The 15542-nt window shown below is 32.7% G+C and overlaps 1 protein-coding gene across 7 annotated transcripts in view; it reads left to right on the top strand.

Moving 5' to 3' along the window:
* Positions 1-15542, top strand: part of LOC128996278 (multiple PDZ domain protein-like) — a 318908-nt gene that overhangs the window by 244882 nt on the left and 58484 nt on the right. For all 7 annotated transcript variants that reach the window (XM_054421490.1, XM_054421489.1, XM_054421486.1 and 4 more), the window contains one exon: positions 10699-10793. In XM_054421490.1, coding sequence (XP_054277465.1) covers positions 10699-10793 — 95 coding nt within the window. The remainder of the gene's footprint in view (positions 1-10698; positions 10794-15542) is intronic.

The raw sequence follows: 15542 nt of genomic DNA on the forward strand, positions 1-15542 counted from the left end.
AATCATTAGCTCAAATTAAAGCCTGTAATTTGCTGATTATTTTGAGTCTTAAAACATATAACATAATTAAAATCCTCGTGTGATTCATGGATTTAAGCTATTGGAAATTTCCATTTACAATAAAGACATATGAAGATTATGGACAGTGTACAATATTTTTCCGAATAAGGTGATACTGGCAAAAAAAACGTGTTACAAGTCTAGTCTAGCTTCCGTAAATACAACGGCAAAAGGGAAGGCTACCTTTATGCATAAGAAGGTGCATAATGTAGCAAGGATTCTGAAAGACTTAGAGAAGCTCAGAAGGATATAAAAGTGCCTCTTTTCACTATTCAATATTTATGCATCCAAAAGTATGTACTTTGCTGTTTGCCCATGTCCTTTCTTTAGTTCCTTTACAGAATATCTTATTTGGACGTTCTGCATTATAAATCATACGAATCGACTAATCTGTTCACTACCAGCTCCATCCCCATGTTAAATTTGTAGCCAGTTTTTTTTTTATTTTTATCAAAATCGTTGTAGTTGATGTGAACCACCTGATTGCGCTGATATAAATTACTAAATTCTGTCGAATACACAAACGTTTTTACCAAGTCAAACATAGGTAATGGACTTATGATGAGTTATAGCATTAACTATATCTACAGAAGACGTTTTATAGCCATAGTGGACCTGTCGTCAGTATTTTCTTGGCTGGCAGCGCCAAAACAGCGCTAGCATGTGGTGCGATCTATAATTATAATTTATCACAATATAATTTATCACAAACCAACACAAAATAACGCCTAAACACAATATAACAATCACAAAGCAAGATCAACAAACATAAACTAAATACCTCAATGCAAGATAAACAATCACAACATTGACTGTTAAATACAAACTGACTGTAACAACTGCACTCTCGATGACGTCACAGTTTGTATGATGCTAGGTATCGGAAACGCCGTCACAGCCAGAAGGCAAAGTCGTTCAAAAACTCGTAACTCTCGTAAAAAACTAAAGATTGCTGATTCTTTCCCCATTACTTTTCACCAGCTCTTTTAAGCAATATAAAATTACATCAGGTTTTATCTTCAAACAAAGAGTACATACTTGACTGATTTAAGGGTGTAATTGTGTCACATAAATTTAGATTAGTTTTCGCTGTATTTTGTTGTCTCCGCCATCTGCATCTTGATAGGGGTGATATACAGAGTTCACACACTTGTTGTGGGGGTGCCGGGGATTGAACCCGTCTCTCTACACCCAAGTCCGAGACCCTAGGCAAGCAACCCCCACCCAACACCCACGTTTATTGACAGCTTACTAAAGGTTGTGTGAAAAAAAAACATGATTAAGAACCAAGTTGTCGATTTCTCTGGGAAGCTGAGTGGATATATGCTCACCTAGTATTTTAAAAGTTCTCGATTTGATAAAAAAAAATCACAATATCTTTTGAGTCTAAACTGTATCCAGCTGTCGTTAATTGATAGTCCTGGATTGTCAGGAGCAAAGCTGTCAACTTATTTATCCAACATCCATAACTAATTTCCGTCTTTAAATTCTCCCCCTTGTGTATCTGCATCGTTAAATTTAATCCAGTCCAACCTAATATAACTCATGTAGGACCGTGCAACTGTCAACGTTTTCCCCAAAATGAATAATTCTAACATTGAGTGATCACTAATGTCAAGCGTAAATTACTTTCTGCATAGAGTAATCAGTTAGACCTAATAAAATATTAATTACTTTTGAATACCGGCTGTTAATTAGCCAGTAGTTGTTGATTAACAATTTGGTTTTGTAAGTTTCTAACTTTTTTTATTTGAGTTGAAGTTATTAACGGGTGAAACTTTCACACAATTGACTAAATTAGTTTTAACAGTTTCCTAAGGGAAAAAATGCAAATGACGTTAAAGCACGCACAAACTAAAACTCACCACACCTAAATTCTTATAGTTACTTTAGTACCAATAAATTATTGATCCTCTATGATTTGGGAACATGTTTTCCGAATGAGTTTTTCTCTGCCGACGTATGTTAGGTAATACTTTGGAAACGGAAAACTCAAAACTTGAAGATTACTTCCTTCGAGTGAACCTGTACTCTTTCAATTCACTGGCATTCAATGGAACCAAATCAAAACACTAATACTCAATTTGCAGACAACAAACGAAAAATTTAAACGCATAAGATTGGAAACTAGCTTTGTATTGTTTAGTCAATTTTAGACCGTCTATCCCAGGTTATTGCTAGCAGTTGTATTAATACAATGCCAACTCAATATCAGCACAATATACCGCGGGGGTGGTATGAACGGGAACACAGCCCAATCCGATATTGCACGGGTTTTATATCAAGTTATATAATACCAACCGGTATATTTTGTGGGTATAATGTTGAAATATATGCTTTATCATAACATTTTACTGTTGACATAGGTTTAGGGAACACATACATATCTCCGTAAGGCACCGCTTCGAAATGAAACCTTGGGTAATATCCTGAGCCGAAAGAAATTGCACGTTGTGTGTATCTCCGAAACATGCTGATCATAAAGGCACTAGACGATAGCTAAACTCCAAAAGACACTACACAGAAAATATTTTTACGCCACACCACACTATTTTATGACGAACTTCCCACGCAAGGATTTAGTCCAGAAAACAGCTGTTTGCCACCAGCTTAAAAATCAAATGGGGGTTTCATTGCGTACTACTGTACTGTAATGAGTTTTACCGGACACCAATCAGCTTATTATACTGTATTTGGGTGACAATGAGTGGTTATAAACAAAAACATAACCTCTCAGAGGTTATGACTAGTGATTTTTAGTCCTTTATTTGGTGGTAATATACAAGCATTTGTTCAGATTTAGTAGTATGGCGTAAACTATCGTACGTAACTCGTCCAAAATGTGTTAACCGGACTCGTATGGTAATCCCGTACTTGACTTCGTCTCGCACGGGAAGGGACCACACTCGTCCGGTAAACACTTATTTTCAAGACTAGTAACGTTATATACTATTGTCAATAAATATGTTTGGACTTAAGCTATTTTTGTTATTTCACTTTTCGCTATTAAAAAGCGCTAAAAGTGCTAAAAGCGGGGTTTATTGGTAAACTTTTGCTGCCCTCTACCTAGTACTACTGCATTACCAAAGTAAGGTGTCCAAAATTATATAATCGACATTAGTGTTCTCATACGTAACCTAAAATAAACTATGCACCAGCTTCAAGTTTACAATAGGATAAAAATACAGTAGATCATCCCAGAGTAATTTGTCATTTTTATAGATACTAGTGAACCTGTGCGGCTCAATGCCCCGCAAAATAACATATGAATTTAGAAAAGAAATTCATCGTATTATATATTGACTCGACGACGAAAATCAAACAGTAATAATGAAGCCTTGAAAGGGAAGCAGTCCAGCCATTTTCTAGCTGTATGTGTATTACATTTAGTAAATTAATAAGTGTTCAAGTTCAAGTATGTTATAGGCAGCAAGCAAGGTTATAGGGTAGTTATTTTTTAAAGATTTTTAAAACACATTTAACACAACATTTTATCATATCAAACCAATCAAACCAAGGCCTATGTAGCATATTTTGAGGGTCATAAAAATGCTGCTTAAGGAAAACACACTTTTAAAAACAAACACTAAAAAACAATATTTTTATCACAAAAGCACTTCCATGAATACTACGATTTTAGCCTTAAAGTTACCTTCAGGAAGATTACCCTGCTCAGAGTTTTCCGTAACGAATATGCGTATCCTATTAAAAGATGTAGCCTTACTTAAAACAACATATATAATATATTTGCTCACGACTAAAATTGGTCTGGGTAAGAACAGCGCTGCAAATGCCAAAGGTAACAGAAATTAGCGTCTTTCCATTTCAAAAGGTAAGTTTGTTTCAAACGGGTAAATTTTTATCCTCGAAATCAAAATACGTCCCCACTCACTTGTTCCAGTTAAGACTTTACATTATATTAAGTTGTTAACCATTCTGATCACGTGAAGCCTTGTGCCATTAATAAGGCCCTTTTTGATGTATTAATATTCCTTATCAATAAAACCACTGCCCCCTTTTATTAGTCTAATCTGTGTCTTGGCAATCCACTGACTTCTATATTTAAAAACTCAGTTGGATTTTCTAGATGGGTGTCTCCACCTTCGTCTGTTTTCATGGACCAACTCTTCTTCCCCTTGGTATACTATACTGACAATTAATTACCTGACTTGTCAAGTTCATGTAGTAATTCATTAATACTATTAGTTTATAAAGAAAATTAGATAAAAGTTACTTGGCTTGGTGCTTTTATAACTGCAAACTCAAAATACACCCACAAGTAAAATAGAATCATGATAGTGGTTAAAAAACTATGTTTGTGTAATAACATTATTCACATGAAGTAGATGATTTGTTTGATTTGTCGATCAGCTGTTTAGTTTCAAATGAATTAATAATGTCAAAGATTTGTGATTTAAATACATAAATCTTTATAGTAAAGTTTTCTAAATCATGGTAACTTATTCTCCACTAAATTTTACTATTCCCAGCATTAAAATAAAGTAGTAAGATCCATTATGGGTAAACTTTAAGGTACACAATCCTTGATTGAAATGTAGTAGGTATACATTAAGAGTCATAATACACAGCGATTATTATGTAGTAGACTTTGACTATTTTCAAGTAACAAACATATGTGTCTGTAAATAAAAACTATCTCCCATGTTATCCTAATGGAGAAATACGAAACTTTAAAGGGCTCCAGGGCCTCAATCTCTTATTATTTCCTTAAAAAGAAAGTTTCCTGCACAACTTCACGTTACGCTCTTTCCAATGACACCAAAAACATGTCAATCGGTTCAGTAGTTTAGGAGGAGTAATTGTCACAAAAAATCTGCTTGCGTATTAAATAAGTACGAGAGGTCGCCCAGTGGTCGAAACTCGACCAAAAATATGTAATGTATTCACTTCTCTATTTTCACCCCACACTGTAAATAAAACATGTGATTGGAGTATCTTCCATTTGTTTTGATTTTCTGTTTATATTTCGTTGTTATTTCGTCATCAGCATAGCAACGCATAAGTTCCATGTTAATTTTTTCCAATTTTTAAACTCATTTTTTGTGCTTATCTTTGAGCCTATTTAAATTAATAAAGGGGTTCTGCACACCTACAGGAAAATTGCTTTCTAACGGTATGTGCAGATTTACCCCACGATGCACACAAGCTGAGAAAAAAGGTTTTAAAGAAACATGCTTGCCTATTAATATATAGATAGATAGATAATGAAGCCAATGTGATGATTAATTAGTCCGGTTTCCACCGAATGTGTTTTGTTTAACTACAGTACTTGGTGTTAGTTGTTTATTGGATTTGTAGACTGCTAATAGCAAAATAAAACTATCCGTTCATAAACTATTGGTTGTCCTTTGTAAAAAAGCCAACGAGTAATATGCACAGTTCGTTCAATCTGCTCTTAAATAAAAGGAACACATTTAGCCAGCAACGGCTTTTCTAGCGTAACCAATTTTAGTCAAAACAGATTTTACAGTACAAAGCGTAGTCTACTTGTGCTATTCGATTTACAGGATACCTGCACTCATTTCAAACATGGGTTTGAAAAATCTTGAAACGCGATATTTTGACATTTCGTGCTCGCTGTAGCTGGACAGGTCGTTTATTTATTCAGTTTAATCACGATGTTGATATTGTGGTTCTGAATTAGGGAGGTGTCTCCTACACTCAATCGGTGATTAATATTATGTCAATGATCAAACATGCCTTATAGATCACTTTTCAGGATCATCTAAAGAAAATGTTTAATTTTTACAACAAAAAATCGGTAAAGGTCACCCTGCTCGTACGAAATATCAAACTCACCACTCAGGTAAATTTTTGTGTTCTTGATGTGTTGTGTGTGTGTGTTGTTTGTTGTATGGTGGTGGTTTATAGGTCAAATAAAGTTGTCAAAAGTGGTTTTTTGAGTACACAGAATTTATTGGAAGGTTTACCTAAACTAATTTAGACCACAGATATTTACTATGTTTTATTTATATGTATTTCTGGTTTAAATACTGTAGCTATTTCTGAAGTATTGTGAGGAATAAAGAATATTGAATCATTACGGATTACCGTATCATTGGTGATTCTAGATCAAAGATCTTCACAAAGATTATTTATAATTTTTTTTTATTTGATTGTTTATGGACTTTTTATATCAGCCTTCGTAAACAATATATAAATGTTTAGCTCGTAGTACACATCTAGACTGCAAGTTGATACGGAATTGCTTGCAGCTCCCGACACTTATTTCCACATAACGGAAGCCGTGTCGTCAGTCGTCACTAACTGAGTTTCCTAGTTTCCCGCCATTTCCGAGCTTCATTCCCGCCAAAATACACAATTTCCTTTCTGGTTTTATCGTTACCGATCCAAGCGGTTGCAATATGATTTATTTAACCGGGACAAGTTTAAGCTTGGCAGGAGCGATTGTTTTGTGTGGTGTAACACTTAAATATGTTGTGATCAGAGCTTTTTGTATCATCTTGTAATTACTAAGTTTCTAATACAGTTTTATATCCGTACACATTTTGCTTTTTCCTTTTTTCGTGTCTGCGTGTGGCCTAAGAGCAAAAAAACCCATTTTTAGCTATTCAGGACAGTTTAAAATTGTGTTCTACAGTCGATGTCTTCTCTGGCGATAAAACTACATTTCATTTCAAATTATCTATGTTAGGGTTATTTAGAAACATAGGTATTTTAAGTATTTTTAACAAATTGTAATCAAAGAATTTACTGTAGTCTTCGGCTTTTATGGTGAAGGATTTTTCAGGGTTGCTACCAGCCATGAAAACCTTGAAAATCTTTAATTATCATTCATATGTGAACATGAAAAAAGGTATGGATTATGCATGAATTTCTCCATTGGACCATGAATTTTCAAAATCAGGAACAGTTATTCAACCAGTACCATTAAATTTACCAAATAAAAATATTTCATATTTAAATCAGGTCATAGAAATAACACCAAGAGAATACTGTCTAGAGATGATTTTTTACATATTTATACGATCAGAGACAATATTGCTTAGTCCATTCCAAGTCTTTTGAGGTTAGATGCTGATGTCGACTGAGTCCCTCCGAGAATATAATATGGTTCGAAAATCATCAGTAGGCCAACTCCCACGTATGGATAGAAGGACTTGAATCACAAAAACAAAGTTTTAGACCATGCAGAATTGAAACGGGGTGCGCAATAAAACGAAATTTCCGACTCTTGACACCTGATTTATTTAACTTTGTGGATAAAACCAATCATATATACGTTGTGTAATAATATAAACCAGTATACATAGAGGATATTTTATGAGACTCATGTGGAGTGATAAAACAGGACCTTTTTGGCCAGGTGTGTGGGATCTTATTCCGGTGGAAAGACTGAAATAGACCTATACTTAAATATATTTTACAATATTCTTCTCCAATGTGTCATTTAGAAGAGCTGGACCCGTTTTCTTTTCAACTTTGTTTTGAATGTATATTTATAAAGCACTCTAAAATTATTGAATTCCATGTATGGAAGGTTATTTAATAGTAACAAACAAAGAAACTGCCTCTTTAACTTTAATTTTTGAAATAAGCAAAACGCAATTGTGTTGAAAATATACGATCGCATTGACCATGCATTTTTTAACTACCAATGAAAACCATGAATTCTGCATTCAGTTTTTCATCTCACTATGGTGGCAACCCTGTATTTGTAAATAGTAGTAATCCATTAAATCATTAGGTTAATGTTTTTTTATGAAAAGGTAATTTCGATATCTACAAAGTCACGAAATTGTCGAAAGACGTTAAACGCCTGACTATTCCTCCCGGCAAAATGACTGCGGGTGAGTTTAGTGGTCGTTGCGTATTCTTGATGTTTGATATGAACTTTGTTCTACACATGCACAACGTTTTCATTTAAATTGTGTTTGTTTATCTGTGAATCTTTTTTACCATGTAATATTTTACCAGTAACTTTGGATAAAGCAAGATAAGTTTTCAATCATGATGTAAAATCTTATAATAGTTGTTATGTAATTTATTCATGTTAGGTAATGTTTGATTGAGCTGGTGTCGATTATATTTTTCTCTGTGTTTCAGTGGCTTCTTTATTTATGAAGACGAACAGTTAACAAATTAATTGATTCAATTGGTGAAACAATTATTTGTAAAGTAAAAAAAGTAAACTTCAAATCTCACGAATGTATAAAATACCAAAGGGATCACTAATACATTAGGATGATTGAAATAGATGCGTTTGTAAAAGTGTGTATCCAACAATATTATTAGCCAGGACTACACTTCCTACTTACGTTATTGCCTACAGAGGACTCCACCCTTTCATTAATTATAACACCCCACCCCCCGGACATAAAATTGCAAATTATACAAATTGTTTTAAATTAGTGTTATCAATTGAATTTGTAAACAAATCTTGTCCAAAAATTTTAGTGTGAAGACCTTAAACTACTTTGCAAACAGTTTATACTATGCATTTTTTACCAATTTCAATATTTTTTGTGTTTGAACTTAAGTATTTAAAAATATACTTTCGAAATTAGTGGGAAGGCCTTAAACGATATTTCAAACGTGTAATACTAAGTATTTTACCAATTTGAATCAGCCTATTTATTTGTGTTTAACCGTAGATAAAAATAATTAAATATTCTATTTGTTTATGGTTTAACTTAATTATCATAGACGATCTAACATAAGTAGATTTCTAAAAAATAATTTACACAAACCTTTTGCTTAGTAGTATTTTCAATAAATAGCCCAATAGTAGTGTTTTCAATAAATAGCCCAAGGACTGTGTTTTCCAAAATATTTCCTTTTCAATATTTAACCAGCGACCTTGGGAAATAAATGCGATCACTGTATCTACTTGGTAGTCAGTTTGTTCTACGAGAACGATTGTGATATTGGCATTAAGCTTCATGTCTTTCTTTGATGTAGGTCTACAATAAAAATATGTCACCTCTTATTCAGTTTAGTAAATTCATAAATTTACATTTTTACACTACTTCTGAATTAGCCATTTTTTTACATCCAATAATATCTTTAAATCTTAGAATAAGGTAGAGAACAAACCGCCCTGTGTGGATACAGCAGAGTGAAGTAATTTGTTGATTACTTTTGATTACAGTTAATAATACTACTAATGTTTAATTAATATGCTTTTGCTGTCAAGTTATTCCTCGATGAAACTATTCTTGCGTGACATCTTATTTTACTTTATAGTGGAAAATAAGTTTTCTAAACAAATACAAGCGACGTAGAATGAAAATAATTTAATTTATACGCTTACCATTCAATTAAATCGTTAACTAATTCAATAACCAGTCTTTTTCGTGTAACAGGGTTGCACTGGGTGCATGTTATAAACTTAAATATCATAACACTATTCATTATTTGATTATCATTGTACCGATAGATTTGAATGAAAAACACAAAAATAGGACGCTTCACTAGTTACATAAAGGTGCACAACCTTATACCTGGGTGCTGAATGGACTTTACATTTTTTATAATTAAAAATAATTCTTCAATAGCTAACATTGGACATTGTTCAACAGTAACAAAACGTTGTTGTATGGATAATGGTGATAATTTTTATGAAAAGCTGTATGAAATAATGTAAAAGGTGCACCCCAACACTGAAGGAATACACTAAATTGGGTACTAGTCAGGAAATTTTACTTATTTGAAAATCAAACCCTGAAAATGTTGTCAAAATGTGTTTTTAAGAATCTTGTCAGTTGCCACTGTCTGCAGGTGTTACACAATACTACAATAGAGAGATCTGTACCAACATTTTGGCCCCTGAGGGGGGGGAGGGGTTCTGTTGTTTGATCTCTATCAAATATAGAAACTGTGTCAACCCACTTTTCTTTTCTCGATAATTTCCTTGTGACTTTCTTTATACAGAAGAGACCTCTGTCTCTATACATTTTTATGTATTGTTTTTTTTATAAACAAAGAGAGATAAAGATATGATTGATGAGAAATTTATTAATAATATATATTTGATTTATGATACAATTTCAATTTAGGTACTTAACAGTTTGATTAGAATTAAGTTTTGTAGTAAAACTTGTGGGGGACAATTAAAACTCACCCTGAATATATATATATAAACAATAATTACAACGTTCATAATACTTTATACATTTTAGAGAAATATAACGGGCAATGTTATATACAAATTTAATTTTGTTGTAAATAGTGTGACCATTCTGCTGAACCGATTTAGTAACAATATACATACCCAAAGCTTTGCCAAACCGATGTTAACTTTTCAAGTAAATCCTTATCTGTGGCGAGATTGCCCATTGTAGGAAATTCGATTCCATTGTACGATGGAAGCTTTACTTATAGAGAATTTCCTTAGAGGTTTTGGTCAAATCTACTCTCATTTACAGACATACAGGGTACAATGGACTAGCCTAAAATCATTACTCCTAGCAAAACTTTATAAAAAGGTGCTAATGATAATTCTTTGTGTAGTATTTGGCTACTTGACAATGGCTGTACTGAAAATCTAATGTACCAGAGAAACGCTAGTTATAAATTTTCATTTATTAATGCAGATGCGAGATTCCTTATGTTATCTACAGTCAACATAGTATTTACATGTCTGTTGTGTTGCAGGTGAATGGAGTGGTCCTCCATGGAAGGTGTCACTTGAATGCCTCAGCCATTATCAAGGGTCTGCCCGGCCCCACGTTCAAAGTCATAGTTCTAAGGTGAGTGTTGTCATTGAACCCAAAATCCAACAATAATTTGTCAACTTATGTTTAAATTGTTTTTGGTTTACTACAGGCTCTTTTATTTTTCAAGTAATTAGAAGTAGAAAAATCTGACAAGGCAATGTATGTGGTAAACCTAATGTGTCAATGACTTTTTTTGCAAAAAGAATTTTCTTGTTTGTGCTATTTCGAATCAAAGAACTCGAATGTTCTAAAGGAAAAGCTGTTGAAACCCCTCGTTTTTTGGATACACGGGAATCGAACACGTCCCTTTAACAACGAAGATTAACACGCTATTTTACACAATACCAATTATAAACTTTTGTTATGTATAAGACTGACCGAACTATTGACTGTTAGTCACTTGATATGTTTTGTACATTTTTAACCTTGTATTTGAAAAAGATACTAGGCCTACCTCTTTTTTAAGTCATAGAAAAGAAAACCTTGTTTAACCAACGTAAACAGACAGTTAGACTATTAAAATACGTTTTGAAGGACTACGGACTATTGCGTAGATGACAGTTTGCCCGGAGTCAGCCAACTTCGCTTTGATAGTGTAGGTGCCCTAGTGAGCTACCACCAATTTTGGATAATGCTTAGGTTTTTCATCAACACGATATTAGAGTTCTATTTAGCGGGTTTATGAGGTAATGAACCTAAGGGCTTGGTGAGTAAAAAAACTCTAATGCATACAACAAAGCGTTTATGTCCCTTGTAATGCATACAACAAAGCGTTTATGTCCCTTGGTAAAGAACCGAATCATAACCGATATAAACAGTTTTCTGTAGGTAACAAATTCAACATAACATAACCATTCATTGAAACCTGTAGTAACAAAAGATAAAAGGTCATATTTGAAGATGGAATTCTTAAATATACGTAGCATGACTGGTAAATATGTTAAAATGAGGGCCATGTCGTAAATAAAGAAATATAAAAGCTAAAGAATCCATGCGGTACTTACTTTTCAGTTGTTCTAGTTTAGACTTCTTTTAAGTGAATAATCTGGTTTAATCTCCTAAATTATTTATCATAGAAAGCACAGACAAAGTTTTTTGTCATCATGTATGAAGTAAAAATTAAACACTCAGATTTGAGAAATAAATATTTATGTTTTTTTTATTATGGTGATTAATTTAATTCACATGTTTCAGCTGATCGAATAACGTAATTAAACATTTCAAGTTTAAATTACTTGCAGAATGATATAATAGAGCGTTTTCATATAAAAAAATACTGAAAAAAGTGCTTTGTATATTTTCCCCAGGTAGTGAGTAAAAAGCTTTAAAATTGCACCTCATTTATGAAAATTGGTGAAGAAATGAGGAAGTTATGGTCTACCAACATAAAAGCACTTTAGAAATTATAATAACATTAGACGAGGTGTTAGCCCGTCCTACGTACGGGAGTAGTCAGTTAAAACGGTGTAGGCCTATAATTCAGAACAGCTAGTTTACACGTATAAAGACAAATTTTATTGCAGCCTACAGTAGAAAGAGTAATTATCAATTGAGAAGTGTATAGGCCTAGTCAATGATATCACCTTCCATAGCACACCTACCTCTTCCATAATCAATATCACCACACAGTACAATTACTCATACTATACACAATTTCCAGTAGGTCTGAATTGAAACTCACTAAAATAAAACGAAAACATCCAATAAAATTCACAGTACACATAATTATAACGTTGGTGTCCTGACATCATTAAACGAATTGTGCACACACATCCTTTATGTCAATTTCACTGCATCAATTGCTAAATAAATAAGTGTAAACAAAGAAAAGTAAACACAACAACATATTAGTTTGTTTTGTAAACAGCTGAGTCAAAAATAATATTCATTTGAACAAAAGAACTGGTCACATGTTGAAGGAATTTAAAAAGTAAAAACCCTAGTAAAGCTAGTGACGTAATTAATTGTCTATGTTTATTATCCATTCCGTTATCAGTTCCAATATCCTTGATAATTAAACCACCTTCATTGAATCAATGTACATCGTAATTCCCCATATTCATTTATTTAAACTATAAAATATTCAGCGCCTCCAAACATAACCACAACTAAACACACGCCAAACAACTTTTTTAGATTTCATAAAAGGATGGTTAGTCTAATTGCAGTATCCTAGGTCAATGTTGACGTTGTGTTCAATCTATGTCATCCATCGTTTATCTTTGTATAAACCCCGGCTGAGGTTGTGGTGGTAATTTAAAATCGTGATTCCTGATTATTCTTGATCTTCTTTTTATGACATCAATATTTCCGGGCCTAATCCAAACAAAGTTAATGCAGACAAACATTAATTGTAAACAAAAAGCTACCATGAAGAATTAAAACATGTTAACATTGTTATTTTTCTAATCTTTCCTTGAAAAATGGAGCAGTAAAATAATTTGCATTTATCCTTTTTTATTAAGACTCGTGTACAGAGCCTCGATTTGTACTGTGGTTTAATTAATTTTGGTTAAAACTGTGGTCTAATTATCTCTACTAATCTTACTTATTTCCTATTATCAATGACAAAATAAGAGTAAATAAAATAACCTCATAGTTCCATAGTTTATATTTAACCAGCTGTTAGTTAAAACAAATTATATTGCTCTAAACAAATCGAAGATTACAAAGATTGCTTTAAAAAATTATTTGAACATCCTAGTATTTTACTATGTATATTTAATTAATCTGCCATCCTCTTACAGAAGAATTGAACGTTTCAATGATTAGCATTACACATAGTATAAATAAGTCAACCCTAAGTATGTCTTTACATTTTTATCCAAATGCTGAATTTGTGACACAAAAGCTGAATGTTTACAGCTGTTGTGTTAAACAAATTATTTTATGCCAAAAGCTAGTTTAGAATCTTAGCGTCGGCTGCTAGACTTTTTAAAAATTAAAACTTAATTAATAAAAAACTGGGACCCTAAATTAAAATTATGGCTTCGACATTCCCTCGTTTTCAAAATTATCTTTCTTTCAACACAAAAATCATGAAAATCCGTCGAGTGGTTGATTCAGAATCGTGAAATAAAAAAACACTGTTTCGTTTTAATATTATAGATTCTACGATTGTACCTTGTGAACGAAATGTGACTCTTGTTTTGATAATGTGTTAACGAAGGCGTAAGAACAGCTGATCGCGTTAATATGCCTTTGCGTACATCAGTAAACTTGGAACACCTTGTTAACTCTGCCACCTTGATTATTTCGAGAAACATTTAATACTTTTTACATTATTTCTTAAAAATGTGATTCGTAAAAATTACTGTTATGCTTATTAATTACTATATTACTTATCATGTTTAAAACGTTAAACAAATTAATTATTTTTAAATTAAAATTTAGAAAATTATTTTTGATGTCTTTGTAAAGAAGAATTTTTGTACCCATGAAATCATACTTAATGACCCCTTGCCTGCCGTTCTTGTACATGTAAATTCAGCTTTTAGAATTATCAACTCCCCCCCCCAGGCTCATCAAAGCCCCCCTCCCTCCTTTGGATGAAAAGCTTCTTTGTATATTCTGATAAAGACTCAACCCACCAACTTTTTGGTTTCCTATAGTTAAATGTCTTATATCTTGCAACAATTACATTATCGTCATATAGCTTCTACAGTTATTACTGTATTCAAGTATTGGACGATATAAGATTGAAATTGAGCGTAGATAGAAGCCTGAAAAGGTATTATAGAATACAATTGGTTGGTATTATGCAAGTCATATTCTAATCCGAATTTGATCACTTTGGAATCAAAATGAACTTGGAATTATCATTTGATATTATCCTCAAAATTAATATAGATATTAGTTGGATGTTTTGAGTGTGGTTTTGTACAAGTTATGAACTCCCAGCCGTTTAACAATTTTCAAGTATTGCCAATTGATTATAGGATTTCACAAATTGTATTCCATGACAAAACTAAATAAAAATTATTTATCTTTACAAAATACTCTAGTCAATTTGTTCCACTGCCAATCAGATTTTAAAGTTCAAACAAAGAAACTGTTCAAGCAATCTTATTTTCTATGGTTCTGTCGACATCAATCGAATATATCGAATGAGACAGAAAACTTCCGAGCATAGAAATATTTCCTTAAGTGTTATGGCTATCAGGTGGGCGACTTTTTAGGGTTGTTAACTAATACAATAATGACATATTATAACATTGATAATACCATAAACATGAATAATACGAACAAAGTTTTCGTATTTCACCGTATTACTAACCATGCAATGTATGCATTTCTCTGTTCTATGTTTCTAAAGTAATAATTTTAATATAATTCCTTGTATATAATAGGAAAAAGTTCTAAATTTCCTTTTAGAAGCCAGGTTTTTCATCCGCACAGCTACACTAGTTCACTTACACGTGCAAAATTTCACAATCTACTCTAATTCAAAACACATTCTTGACAAAAACAAATTATTAGAAAGTGAATGGTTGCAAGATGATAAACGCATAGTTCCGCTACGCAGAGATATTTCCAAGTAGATCATTATAATATGCTGGCTGAGAGGGTTTCAATAGAGCTGTGACAACCAAGAGGCCCATCTGATGCCAGAAAATAACTTGACGAAAGTCACTTATGGATGATGAGTTAAAAAACACAATCTTGACGAAGTTCATTTTCGCAAAGTGTATATTGTCGAAAATAATAAATTGTTCTTATTTTCTATTAGTGATCGGTCAAACATAGGTTTCACATTTCGATGATCATCAATCTCAAGCCTTC

This window comes from Macrosteles quadrilineatus, unplaced genomic scaffold, assembly GCF_028750875.1.
Source record: "Macrosteles quadrilineatus isolate MER2022 unplaced genomic scaffold, UCM_ALF_1.0 Scaffold_6__1_contigs__length_79288215, whole genome shotgun sequence".
Lineage (NCBI taxonomy): Eukaryota > Metazoa > Arthropoda > Insecta > Hemiptera > Cicadellidae > Macrosteles > Macrosteles quadrilineatus.